Source organism: Cordyceps fumosorosea (genome assembly GCF_001636725.1).
Source record: "Cordyceps fumosorosea ARSEF 2679 chromosome Unknown scaffold_2, whole genome shotgun sequence".
NCBI lineage: Eukaryota > Fungi > Ascomycota > Sordariomycetes > Hypocreales > Cordycipitaceae > Cordyceps > Cordyceps fumosorosea.
In genome coordinates, this window is record NW_017387302.1 from 776,444 (window position 1) to 789,269 (window position 12,826).

General features: G+C 56.0%; 5 protein-coding genes across 5 annotated transcripts; 1 reads left to right on the forward strand and 4 right to left on the reverse strand.

Moving 5' to 3' along the window:
* Positions 1–382: 382 nt before the first annotated feature.
* On the forward strand, positions 383–2,732 carry ISF_01389 (hypothetical protein; the record flags this gene model as incomplete). Its single annotated transcript, XM_018844996.1, has 6 exons — positions 383–738; positions 871–1,325; positions 1,405–1,600; positions 1,965–2,134; positions 2,227–2,411; positions 2,469–2,732. The coding sequence occupies 6 exons, from the start codon at positions 383–385 to the stop codon at positions 2,730–2,732; spliced, it is 1,626 nt and encodes a 541-aa protein (XP_018707762.1).
* A 196-nt stretch (positions 2,733–2,928) lies between these two features.
* ISF_01390 (tRNA pseudouridine synthase) lies at positions 2,929–4,863 on the reverse strand (the record flags this gene model as incomplete). Its single annotated transcript, XM_018844997.1, has 3 exons — positions 2,929–3,106; positions 3,177–4,616; positions 4,718–4,863. 3 exons carry the CDS (start codon positions 4,861–4,863, stop codon positions 2,929–2,931), a joined length of 1,764 nt encoding a protein of 587 aa, XP_018707763.1.
* Positions 4,864–5,138: 275 nt separating this feature from the next.
* On the reverse strand, positions 5,139–7,008 carry ISF_01391 (GABA permease; the record flags this gene model as incomplete). The annotated part of the gene is made up of 5 exons (XM_018844998.1): positions 5,139–5,618; positions 5,688–6,014; positions 6,073–6,092; positions 6,151–6,796; positions 6,877–7,008. 5 exons carry the CDS (start codon positions 7,006–7,008, stop codon positions 5,139–5,141), a joined length of 1,605 nt encoding a protein of 534 aa, XP_018707764.1.
* A 760-nt stretch (positions 7,009–7,768) lies between these two features.
* On the reverse strand, positions 7,769–9,290 carry ISF_01392 (phosphoribosylaminoimidazole-succinocarboxamide synthase; the record flags this gene model as incomplete). Its single annotated transcript, XM_018844999.1, has 8 exons — positions 7,769–7,817; positions 7,880–7,941; positions 8,018–8,184; positions 8,360–8,540; positions 8,612–8,699; positions 8,788–8,989; positions 9,042–9,175; positions 9,235–9,290. The coding sequence occupies 8 exons, from the start codon at positions 9,288–9,290 to the stop codon at positions 7,769–7,771; spliced, it is 939 nt and encodes a 312-aa protein (XP_018707765.1).
* Positions 9,291–9,991: 701 nt separating this feature from the next.
* ISF_01393 (hypothetical protein) lies at positions 9,992–10,675 on the reverse strand (the record flags this gene model as incomplete). Its single annotated transcript, XM_018845000.1, has 2 exons — positions 9,992–10,183; positions 10,361–10,675. The coding sequence occupies 2 exons, from the start codon at positions 10,673–10,675 to the stop codon at positions 9,992–9,994; spliced, it is 507 nt and encodes a 168-aa protein (XP_018707766.1).
* Between the last annotated feature and the right edge of the window lie 2,151 nt (positions 10,676–12,826).

The following is a 12,826-nucleotide window of genomic DNA, read 5'->3' on the forward strand; positions in this document are numbered from 1 at the left end:
AATATCAATACCCTGAGAGGGCCGCGTAATCCAGCCAAAATATGCCGCCTGCGACGTCACACAAGCTTTCAGCTGCTGCACCTGGGCTTTTTTGGCTGGCTGGCTGGGCAATTGTAGATTTCTGAATTCGAAAGCCACGGCGGGTAAAAACGCCCGACGTCACCTCATCCTCTTTGAGCGACTTGCCTTGCAGATCCAACACCTCCTCTTCCTGCCGATTTTGGTCCATTTCTTTATCCCAATCTCCTCCTTTTCTCCTCTTTCCCGTCTGAACTTATCATCTCAACTGCTTCCCCATCTCCTCCACCCTCACTCGCCCTGCCCCTCTCACCATCCAACCCACCTCCATCAATATCGCCTCGCCCCCGTGCATGCCGTCGCCATGCTCATGAGGCGCGGCCAACACCGCTGGCTCGTGCTCTGCGCCGCCTCCATCGCCACATTCCTCCTCATCGTGTATTATGGCGAGAACGGCACGTCGATCCGGCGGATAGCGTCGTCATCACCATGGCGGACGTCAGAGACAGACACGACGGCTACCCAGCTGTCTCGGATGCAGCCACAGCACGCCGGCGATGCTGAACTCGAAATTGTCGTCGCTTCGACAAAACAGGAAAACGTCACCTGGCTCCGCGACTACCTCCTCGACTGGCCCAAGAACATTTACGTCGTCGACGACGCCAATGCGGCGCTGACTGTTCCCCAGAATAAGGGCCGCGAGGCCATGGTAGTGTTAACGTACGTTTGCATCAACTCACGCGAAGACAACTCACAATTCGTCCCAACATGTCATCATATATCCCCATTCGACGAAAGCCCAGCTCCGCCTTCCCACCCCCACTAACGCATCCTCTCTCTCCTCATCAACAGATACATCATCGACCGCTACGACTCCCTCCCCGACACCGTCCTCTTCCACCACGCCCAGCGCTTTCAGTGGCACAACGACGACCCGGACTACGACGCTCTGCAGCTGCTCAAGCGCTTCCGCGTCTCCCACCTCCGCTCCGAGGGCTACATCAACCTGCGCTGCGCCTGGATACTCGGCTGCCCCGTCGAGATCCGCCCGCTCGTCGACGCCGACGCGCCCCCGGAGAACGACATACCCCACGCCAAGCATATCTACAGCCGAGCCTTCGCCGACCTCTTCCCCGGCGTCAAAGTTCCCGAGGAGGTCGGCGTGCCCTGCTGCTCGCAGTTTGGTGTCACGCGCGAGACGATCCGCGCGAGGCCGCGCGAGGACTACTTACGCTTCCGCGAGTGGCTGGTGGCCACGGACCTGGACGACGCCATCAGCGGGCGGGTGTTTGAATATGCATGGCATGGTACGTTTTTCTCTATTGCTGATGTGTTATTGCGTAACTAGTTTGGTGTAATGTGTGCTGATCCATTCTCTTGATGCAGTCATCTTCAACAAGGAAGCCGTCCACTGCCCCAACGCCGCCGACTGTTACTGCAAGCAGTACGGCATGTGCGACAGGCCCGACTGTGACGAGGAGGGCTGCTCCGGCCAGTACAATCTTCCCAAGTACTCTAATCTGCCGCAGGGCTGGCCCATGTTTGGTTGGGACGGCGAGGACAGGCACTGGAGCGGCGAGCTGTAAAAACGTCACGCGCCAGCAGCGATAATTTTGACCAGAGTTTTGTTTTGGAATTGGTTTGGGCCAGGGTTAACATTGGATTGCATCGCAAGGGGCGTTCTCTTATCAAAATTTGTTGTTGTTCTCGCTCCGCTGAATATCGGAACCTATTAACTAGACGGACATTCTTTTAATACACTGCTTATGAGTATCATGGTCCTTGCGGCATCACCGCTCCCATCACTGAAAGTGAACAGTGCAGGCGGAACAAAGAAACAAAAGATACAGAAACTGCCAGATTCCGATGATGATTTTCTTTGTTTTATCTATTTAATTTCTGTACGCCATGTTCTTTTTGTCGTTGATGCTCTACACCCAACCCAGCCCACCCAACCCACGTCTGCGCCGACCCACCAAGGCGCCAACTCAAACCCGGGCCTTCCAGGCTCGACTTTCCTTCAACCTCAATGAACACCGCGTTGCCGTCCGTCGCGAGGCTCATCCAGACAACAACAAGATGGACCGCTCACAGCCCGCGTCCTCCAACTTGATGGGTACGACCTACCCCCCCCTTCCACTCCCTGAATCCCACACAACGCGCGATGAATCTCACCACCCACTGACCCCTGCTCCCCGCGCCGCACAGAGACGCACAACCGCCTCGTCGCCGCCATCCTCACCCACTACCGCACACTCATGATGCTCGCCACCGTGCAAGCCGAAGCCTCCTCCTCCTCGCCCTCCTCCTCGGACCACCCCGGCGCGCCCAACACCACCCCCGAAGCCATCGCCGTCGCCGGCATCGCCATGAAGATGGAGTTTGACGGACTCGTAAGCCCCCCCTCCCCCTCTCGTGTATCTCATCGTGTGCAAAACTGACTCTTGTAGTACTCATCGGTCAAGGAACTCCTCACGCTGTCGAGGCGGATCAAGGAGCTGTGGGTGTTTGGGGCGCTCGGGCAGCAGGACCCGAAGCGCGCGGAGAGGGGCGCGCGCGTGGAGGCGGACGTGAAGGCGGTCGCGGCGGCGCTGGCGGGGATGGAGGAGCGGAGGATGGGGGAGATGGCGGCGAGGCATGGAGGCAAGTGGGAGCCGCTGCGCAGGGAGGACGTGCTGGCCCTGCAGGCGCTCGCGGGGAAGCAGCAGCAGTGAAGAGTGGCAGTCAACCAGGCTCGGGGCGTTGCGGTGTTATAGGGGCGTTTCTGTTTTTTCTCCGTTGGTTTTCTTATTGGCGGGGGTAGGGGGGGGGGGGACCAAATCTTCACTCTGGATCCATCATCTAACCAATGCCATGCACGGCGTTTCGTCAAGCACGCTCTATCTTTAAATGTTAAGCAGTCTAAGATTTCTAGCCCTGGCCGCCGTCGGGGTCCTCCTCGTCCTCGTCGCCCAGCTGCTTGTCCAGGCTCTCCTCCGCCTTGCCGCTCTCCTCCCTCGCAATCTCGGCCACCTTGAGACCGCCTGCCGTCAGCCACAGGAAGTGGTTCGCCTTGAACTGGTCAATCTGGTTGAAGAAGGCGTGGAAACTAGAACAAAGAAAAAAAAAAAGTTAGCAACACTGCTATGTCACATTTGGGAACATGAAGGGGAACTCACGTATTTTCCTTCTCCTCGACGTCAAAGATGCGCTGGTAAATCTCGCGGTCCTTGAACGCGCCCATCTCCGCCTCGTACCGGCCAAAGTCAATCTCCGCGCGGCCCAGGTTGTCCGTCGCGCGGCGGTTGTAGTTCTCAAACACCGGGTGCTCCAGCAGCAGGCCGAGCCCGGGCGCCTTGGGGATCGCCATGCGGTTGTCGCGGTAGCTCTCCTCGACGCGGCCCGCCGGCGTACCGCAGCGCACCACCAGGCTCGCCAGCCCGACCATCTTGCGGATCTGGTGCATCATGAAGCTCTGCCCGTGCACCTTGAGCGACAGCCATTCGGTGTTGTTGATGATGACGGGCGTCGGGTTCACCCGGAACGACTTGATGGTCCGCTTCGCCGACGGGTCGGAAAACGGCTTCTGCACCGTGTAGTTGTGGAAGTTGCGCGTGCCCGTGTACTTGTCGAGCGTCGCCTGCAGCCGCTCGCGCCGCGCGGGCGTCACGCGGTAGTTGCGCTTGGCGTTGATGTACGCCGCCTTGATGTCGCGCAGCGCAAAGTCGACGGGGCCGAGCTCGCGGCCCTTGGGCTTGGCGCTCGTCAGGATGACGGGGTTCTCTGCGGCGGCTGGCTTCGCCTCGCCGTCCGCGGTGGTCGCAGCTTCGGCCTCCTGAGCGGCGGGTTCGTCGCTCTTGGCCTGCTTGGCCGCCTCCTCCTTCTCGGCTTCGGGGTCGTCCATCGAGTGTATGCGCTCCAACACGGCCGCACGGACCTCGGGGTCCAGCTTGGCGAGGATCGGCTTGATGTCGTTCTCCTCCACCTCTGCCCAAAAGTCCTTGACGTCGGCCATGCTGGCGTTGCACTCGTCCTCGTAGCCGTACTCCTTGTTCAGCTCGACGAGCTTCTGGCCCAGGAAGGTCTGCGGGTGCGGCGGCAGCAGGCAGTAGCTGGGCAGCAGGTACTCGTAGAATCGCGAGTCGCAGTACTGGTAGCAGTTGAAGCTGTTGTTGGTGCGCTGGATGCCCCAGATGCGGATCTGCGCCGGCAGCGCCTCGTTGATCTTGTCCACGATGTCCTCGTCCTCGATGATGAGCTTCAGGCTGATGACGTTGCCGGCGGCGTGGACGCCCTTGTCCGTGCGCGCGCACCGGGCCAGACTCGACTTGCGCGGGTCGTCGGCGTTGGCCTTGGAGATGGCGCCGGCCTTGATGAACGCCTGGAAGAGGTCCCTCTCGATCGTGGGCTCGTCGCCGTTGACCTGCATGCCCTTGTACCCCGTGCCGCTGTAGCCGATCATGACGGCCACCTTGCGCTTCGGCCGCCGCTCCTCGGCCGCGATCTCGTCCTTGGAGAAGGGGTTCTTTGCCTCGATGACCTCGCCCGCGGAGTCTACCTTGCGTCGCTTGTACTCTCGCCAGTCGCTGGTGCCCTCAGGCTTCTCGCCTCGTTTGCCACTACGACCTGTTAGTCTCCTTGGTTGGCGGCCGTGAACCTGAACAGAAGACAACGTGGGAGCGACGCACAAAGCGTCCCATGGGTAGGGTAGGTAACTTACTTCGACGACTTCCCGCCGCGGCCCTTGTTGCGCTGGTTGTTGCTGCTGAATCGAGAACCCCCGAAGCGCTTCTTACGGTCCTGGCCAGAGTTGTTACTGCCGCCCGCGGACGGGGTCGCAGCAGAAGACTCGCCGTTTGTCGCCATGGTAGCATTGACTCGAATTTATCGATGTAGGGGAATTCAAAGCATGGAGATTACGCTTTGTCTGTAGAGCAGAGAATTTCTGAGCCTGTCGTGGCTTTGTGGGGCAGTGGGGCGCTATCTCAATATCGCGGCAGCATTACACGATAACATAATGCAGACAGAGTTGTCACTGCCCGGCCAAAAGTCCAGAACAGTATGATACTACCGAATACTATTTAAAAAGAGAATATGCTATGCTTTAATACCTATAATTCGTCATTTGCCCAAGTTTATACCTAACCAGAGGCAGTATGTACTTCGACAATGGGTCCGCTAAACTGCTTCCTCGCCGTCGCAAAGTAATAGATGGTGCTGAAGCCGATCACGGCCAGGGTGCCCATGAAGGAGTAATTCATGGTGTCAGCTTTAACCGGCGTTGCAGGGGGCCAGAAACTAAAGAACAGGACGAATGCCAAGTAGCAACAAGCAAAAATGTTGTTCACCGTGCCCAGCAGGCCACCGATGCGCCAAGGACCCCATACCAGGGCATCCGGGTCGACTTGCTCGTCACTGTATGGCTCGACGATGGCACCCGTGAGGCGACGGTATAGAAAGAAAACGAGTGTGATAAGGTATGACGCGTATAGACATGAAATCGATAAGGACAACACGTCGTTTAGGGCCACCTCGGAGCCGATATTGATGAGTGTGAGGAGGCTGGTGATAATGGCAGTAATGGTGACTGCCCAGATCGGAACCTGGGTTCTTGTGCTGACCTGAAAAATTGTTAGTGATTGTCCTCCCTCAACCAGTGCCTTGTTATGCTTATACGACGGCAGACCTACCTTTGAGACGCTTCGCCAGCCGGGGACGCCATGGTCACGGGCGAAGGACCACAAGACACGCGACGCCGAAACAAAGAGACCAATCAGGGCAAAAATACCCATGGTCGCGATGACGGATCCCATTGCGGCGGCTGCTGGAACAGACTTTGTCACCGCGAAGAAAACGTCCAGCATGGGGAAAATGAACTGGGGCGGGCCATCGGGCAGGTTGACGAGACTGAAGCAGACGGCAATCAGCATCGCCAGGCCCAGGACACCGTTAATCAACATGCCCGAGACCATCGCTCGCGGGATGTAGATGGACGGCTTGTGGATTTCTTCGGCCAGCTGCAGACAGTCAGTATCCTATTCGTAGTCGGTCGGGGTTGCGCGCGTGAGGGCTTACATGGAAGGCCGCATCGGCTCCTGTGCACAACAGTCAGTAATTGCTTTGGAATCGAATCGATCGAGATGCCCAGCTTACCGATAAAGGCAAAAGCGTTGCCAATCATGCCGACCAGGACGGAAAGGCCCTGCGTCGGCCAGTTGCCACCATTGTTAAACGTCGCAAACACGCTGTGCGCATCGCCATGCTCGCCCATGGTCACCATCGTGACCAGGATGCCGACGAAGGCCGTGATGTGCATCACCAGGATGCACACCTCAATCTTGGGCAGCAAGAAGTTGAGGTACAGCGCGACTAACAGGCAGAAGATCGCGATGCCGATGCTCAGCAGCGTGTTCTGCCAGCCCGTCGGCACGTAGCTGGGCACGGTGAGGACGGCGAGGCCCTGGGAGAGGTTTCCGCAGAGGTAGGCGGCCGAGGCGACGCTGCCCTGCCACCCGGCGGCGGTGATCCAGCCGGTGATGAAGCTGAGCAGGTTGCGGCTGGACTTGGGCGCGAGCATGTGCACCCAGTGGTACTGGCCGGCGGAGGTCGGCGCCATGGAGACCAGCTCGCACAGCGCGGAAAAGGTGCTCAGGTTGCCGACCCAGATGATGATGTAGGTGTAGACGAGCCCGCCGGGGCCGCCGTTCTCGAGGCCCTGCGAGAATAGGACGAGGGAAGCCTCCCACGTGATCAACACGGTGACGCTGAGACTGAGGATGGATATGAAGTTGAAGTTGCGCTGCGCGGGAGAGGATTGGACTCGTTAGTCATTTCCGCGATCGTCACATGTTGTCGTAGGGGAAGAGCGCGAGAGCTTACCTTGAGCACTGGCTTCTTGCCAAGCTTGGCGAGCTGGTCGCCATCGCCGCTGTTAGCCGTACTGATTTTGTACGGCTCGGCTTCGGCTTCGCCGCTGCTCTCTGAATAAAAGATTTCTGCTTTGCTGCTCATGGTGATGGTGGCAGCTGTGGTGGTTGGCGGATGGTGGTTGGAAAACTATGTGGCCGACTCGCCCGGTAACTGTAAGATTCAAGAGCCGGAAACCTGCGGATCGAATCTTGCTGTGGGGAGTCATATACAACGGGGGAATCGCGGGGTCAAAGTCAACGTGGGCATGTCTGATTAAATACGACTCGGCCGATGGATCTGGACGCTGAAACTGGCCCAGCAAAAAGGTCAAAGGAAGAAGTCTTGGAAGCCTTGGGATGCAACAACGGAACGAGAGGTGGATGCCGCTCACGGACCCCGACCGATATGCCACACACCAATCTATCTAGCCCCGGAAAAAGATAGAGAATCCAGCGAGCCAAAGCTCCCGGGTTATCAATATCTGTGCAGCAAGTCCACACCTACATATGCGGAGACGTCAAGGTGGCGTCTGGCGTCCGCCACCAAAAGAAAGACAAGTAGGAAGGGCGGCATGGCGATTCCGCAGGTGTTCCCCTCGTTGCTTGTTGCTCTGCGATAATTCAGGGCCCCCCTGGTCTAGACTGCGTATCAAATCAAAGCTGGGCCTTCTGTTACAGACTATGGTGTTTTTCCTTTGGCTGCTTGTTATCTCCAAGTCACAGAACAGAAACTATTTACCTACCCCTTATCCTTCTGACACTCGAGGCTCCAGAGTCGGGCGGCGGGGCCTGGCGCGCAGAAGCGGTTGATCTTTGTCCTATTACGACCAGTCCAAATTGCCACAGCCAAAAGGCTAAATTCTTTAGTTGTCAAGCCCACTGAGAGCGTCGTCTATCGTCCGTCCAGCGAGCCTAATGCGACCCTGTCAATTTCCTTCAAGTAATAAATACAGCAAGGCTCGGATACTACTCACTTTTGGAAAACTTCTCTGTACTTGCTTGTCGTCTCGGCGACAACATTGTCTGGAAGCACAACCTAAAGTTTATGCATCGTTAATGAAACCACTCTCAAAACCTCTTGTGACAGTGAAGGTGTTGTGTAGTGTACGTACGCCGGGTTTGCCCTTGAGGCCGTTGGCTGTCAGGTAGTCGCGGATGTACTGCTTGTCGTAGCTTGGCTGGTCCTTGCCCAGCTGCACCGGGGCGGGCCAGAAACGAGAGCAGTCAGGCGTCAAGACCTCGTCTACAAGGATGATTTCATCTGTTTTCTCATCGAGACCTAAATCGAGGCGCACCCGTGAGCGTTAGCAGACATGCGTGGCGGGGGTGGAGAAGGCTAAGCCATCTAAGCAACGACTCCGAGGAACGAGCCTCCTTGGCTTCCTTGGATCATCATGCAGGGTGCGGGAGTTGGGAGGATTCGAGCGGCTGCTCTTTCCGTTCCTTCAACCTACCAAATTCCATTTTAGTGTCAGCAATAACCACGCCGCGTTCTAGCGCGTAGGCGTGGGCAGCCTTGTAGACCTTCAGCGCGAGAGCCTCGATCTGGCTGGCGTACTTGTCGCCGACGATTTTGCGAGCCTGATCTGGCGAAATATTTTCATCTTTTTCGCCTGCCGGGGCTTTGGTTGAAGGCTGCACGCGAACAATTGTCAATGACTTTTTTTTGGTCTGATAAGCTTGTCGTCTTGTCTGCTCAGACTTACCGTGTACATCGGACCGCCGGGGAACTCCTGGCAGAGCTGGAGTCCCTGCGGAACTGGCATTCCGTGCACCGTTCCGCTCTTGGAGTATCTGGTTGCGAGAGGGCGTCAGGACGGACATGTCTGCAACGCCAAGTTGCGTCTCTTGCTACGCTGGAAACGATAGTCCCATCACTTACTCACTCCAGGCCGACCCCGTAATGTAACCCCGGACGATCGCTTCAATCGGAAAGACCTTGAGGGAGCGGATTTGCATGCAGCGCCCGCGCAGGAGCGCGTGCTCCTCGGCAGTGATGACTCCGGGGGCGGCGGGCGGGCTCATGCTGATTACGTGGTGCTTGAGCTCGGGAACTCGCTCGCGGAGCACGTCGAACCAATGCGCTGTTTGCATCTCAGCCAAGCTCTCAGCTCCATGTTGCGTGGCGAAGCTTACAGGACATTTGGCAAAGGATGTGGCCCTTATCAGGGACGCCATTGGAAAGGATCTCGTCATAGGCCGAGATACGGTCGGTCACGACCATGAGCAGCGAGGAATCATCGATCCTGTACAGCTCGCGAACCTTTCCGCTGTACGAGCCGGTCAGTAGGGGCATTGCTGATAAGAATTCCGTCCTCCGACAACTTACCTAGCCACGAGGGGCAGCGACTGGAGCGTGACGGTGGTGATACCGGCTGCCGTCATGTTGATGATAGGAGCGTCGTTTGCTTTGCGTTTGTTGCGTGCTTTCCGTTTGCTGTGGGAGGAGGGTGAGAAAGACGTCGTGCTGTCCGTTGGTTGGTAGGCTTTACACAGAGTAGGGGGGAGCAATCGTGTGCTTGGTAACCGTTCACGTGAGGAAGAAAGAGTACTTGGTCGATGCAAGCGTTGTTATCCTGTCAATGACTCTGATTGCAATGGAAATCAAATTGCCTCTGCGATGACTTTTTTTCATAGCGCCCGCGAGCAGCCGCGCCGCGTTCGGATCACAGCGGGGCAAAGCTCCCTGTGGACTGACTCCACAGGCTATCAGGCTTCCAAACGCTCTCCTCTTCATCAATTTCTCTTAATCACGATAATTAGGAAAGTTACGGGATGAGTCACGAACATTCACAGGTCATTATGGTGCTTTTTTCTATGCCAATCACACACGAAGAATCAGTCGGGCTCAACCACAGCGCCATTTCCATCCATCTTCCAGCCCGTCAATGCCTGGCCCGCCGTCCGCTGTGCACGACAGCGAACAGCGATAGTCCAACGTGCTGTCCGACGCGTTATAAACAGTTCTCGCAATGATGCAATCCTTGAAGGAATAGAGTGATATGTCGACGATGCTTCCATTGCTTGTTTGACTGGATGCGTCGTCGAATGGCACCGTCAAGCCACACGTGATCTCGTTGACAGCTCTACTGCTGGACTTTGCCCTTGCGCTGTTGGCAGAGTCCCCAATGTATGGGCAGCTGTATGTAGCAGCACTCGTACCGGTCGGCCTCGCGATGCTGCTGTAGGCCGTTGTTGTGTCCTTTGCCGTCACCGACCTTGTCGTCGCTGCCGTCGCGGTCAAGGTTGGGGTCGAGGGCGTAGATGTGCTCCGTGGACTCATCCCGTCAGCCATCATGGTGTACCGGGTACCATTAGCACTGGCAGACAGGTGTCGGGTTAGCAAAGGGGAGAGAATAACCTATACGTGCAGATATATTCGAGGCTCACCTGTGGGAGGCAGCGTCCTGGGCGTCTTGCCCTTTCTTCATCTGCGTGTCATGTATTCGACCTACCACAGCAGCGACGATGAGGCAAACGATGAAGGCGATGAACACCGACGTGCAGAGCCGCACCACGAGCGTCTTTTTGGGTAGCGGCTCCCAGTGCCTCTTCTCGCGCTCAAGGAATTCGTCGTGGTATTCCGGCGGCCAGGACTGCGCCTCGTCTGCGTACGGCGGAGGTTGGTATTGCGGGCTCGACGGAAGACTGTCGGCCAGCGTGGTCTCGCTCGAGGCATAGTGATGCGTTGCCACCCGCACTGGGGGATACGCATTCAATTTGGTGCCACAGACGGTGGGAGACGATGCTGTGGAAGATGATCGGCCCATCGCTCCTGTGGTGTTGGTTGGGGGCGCTGATGCGTGCCGTTTCAGAGACCATCAATGCGGATAGCCGAGTTGGGATGCTGCCAGCATACAGCTCAACGTCGGAACATTTTTCCAAGCGAAATCATGGGGTAGGGGGAGACGGCCCTTTTGGTCTCTGTTCTTCTTTTCCTTTCCAGTCCAGCCGCTCCATGCCAAAGAGCTGGTGTTGGTGGCTGGTGGGTGGTTCAGGACTGGAATGCATGTCGGTCATGAGTTGTGTCACTTCCACCGGAAGACCAACCACGTCTGAGACATTCGTAGACACTAGTTCTATGAGAAGAGAATTTCATACTTGCCGCGTGTCTTTGGGTGTCTTGCCTTTACCGCAGCCCGTTCGGAGCTACGTCAAGACTTGTACATCGCTTGCTGCTTCATGGCCTTGGCGGTGGCAACACGTCATACCTGATGACTAGTGTAAGCACTTTTAGAATGTTTCACGCACGTCAGATACGCCTAGTTTGGTTAAAATGATTCGTTCCAAGGGAAAACACACTTTTAAATCGCTTTGCCGCTGTCAGATTCCAAGGCTGTGAACAGTGATGGCATGGGTGATGCACGGTCGATGCAATGCATGTTGCGACTATGCTGCCCACCGGATTTAGGGTCTGCACAAAATTGACTAGACTTTTTGAGGGTCAAGTAAGTGTACGCCTGAAGCTGGTTTTGGAGAAGCAAGATTGGTCATATCAAGAGGCACGTGCCGTCGAGAGTGGCTTCAAGCATAGAGCCAAGCCAAGAACCGAAGCACGCCGGAGCTTGGCTTTCCTTGTGGGCTTTTGATATCACCTCGCGTCGTCGCATATTAATGCATACAAGACCCCTATGATAGCCTGACTGGTCCGCGAGCGTCTGCCTGAGTTGTGGCTGTGGATCGTCACGATGCGATGTACCATGTCTTCATCGATCATAATACTATGCAGACACGAGAATAGCAGCCACCCCAGCTCAACCGCGGAGGGTATGGCGAAGCATCGTTGCCAGCATAAAGGTATTTAGCCCACTTGGGAGAATTGTAGCGCCGGTGTACATAAAATTGTGACATATCGTGTTAGCTACTCAGGGCCCTGGTCACGCGAGCAAGGGTTGTGGCGAAAGCGCGTCCAAAAGCTCCTTCGAGAATGCATAGCGCGCATTTGTCAATTATAGGTCAAAGGGAGGCATTATAGGACGAAAAGGTTACCGACAACTTCGCCGCTCGGGTAACATTATCCGGTTGCATCAATGTGGAAATGCTACGAGGCTGGAGCTGAAGCAGATATGATAACCAACAATACGTCCTCAACAAGAAGTGGACGAGGTTACATCAAATATCAATATATTCCCATGCCGAAATAACCAAAGAATTAGACACTATGCGCAAATCCCAAAATCCGAATTTGCAGAGGTATTCCTGCGGTGCGAGTCTTTGCTATGCGCCGAGTTAGCCGCTTATATCTTGGCAGTTTCAAGTACCGGCGTACCTTCCCTATTGGATCAGCCAGTAGAATGACCAAGGCAAAAGTGACCGTATGGCCAGTCACGGAGCCTGGCCATACAGTCTGTCTCATGGTAATAGGCAGAAACTGACTCGCTAGACGATGAAACACTCAAAAGGAGCTTGACCTGTCACACTTTGTCATGCGGGCCGAGAATTCATCCTTGGAGAGCATTGATGGGGCTGATCATAACCTATCCTTCCCAATTAGGCATGTGCCATCGTCGAGGGATCAACGCCGGTTTTAAGCATACAAGCTGTCGTCGTCCACTGCGGAGACTTTGTGATATGACGTCCGGTGTAGATATTGGTACTAAAAACAAATTGCCCATTGAGAGTGAAGAAATCACGCGGGTTGTTTATAAAGAAATTAAGGAGGATTGAAATGGATAATAGCCCTGCGAGAGTGGTGTTGCTCTAATCCGATGTGGTTGTCAAGGAGGGCATCCATCCGTACAGGGGCATGTTCAAGTTGCGGACATACGAGCCCTTCACTTTGGCATGAAGTGGTCTGCTATCGCACAGCCTCTACATTGTATAGCCAAGCGCGATGACGACCGAAGTCTATGCGACATGGCGAGAGCCGAGATGTCTATAATAATGCCATCATTCGCCCGGTCATTGACAAGAGAATCAGC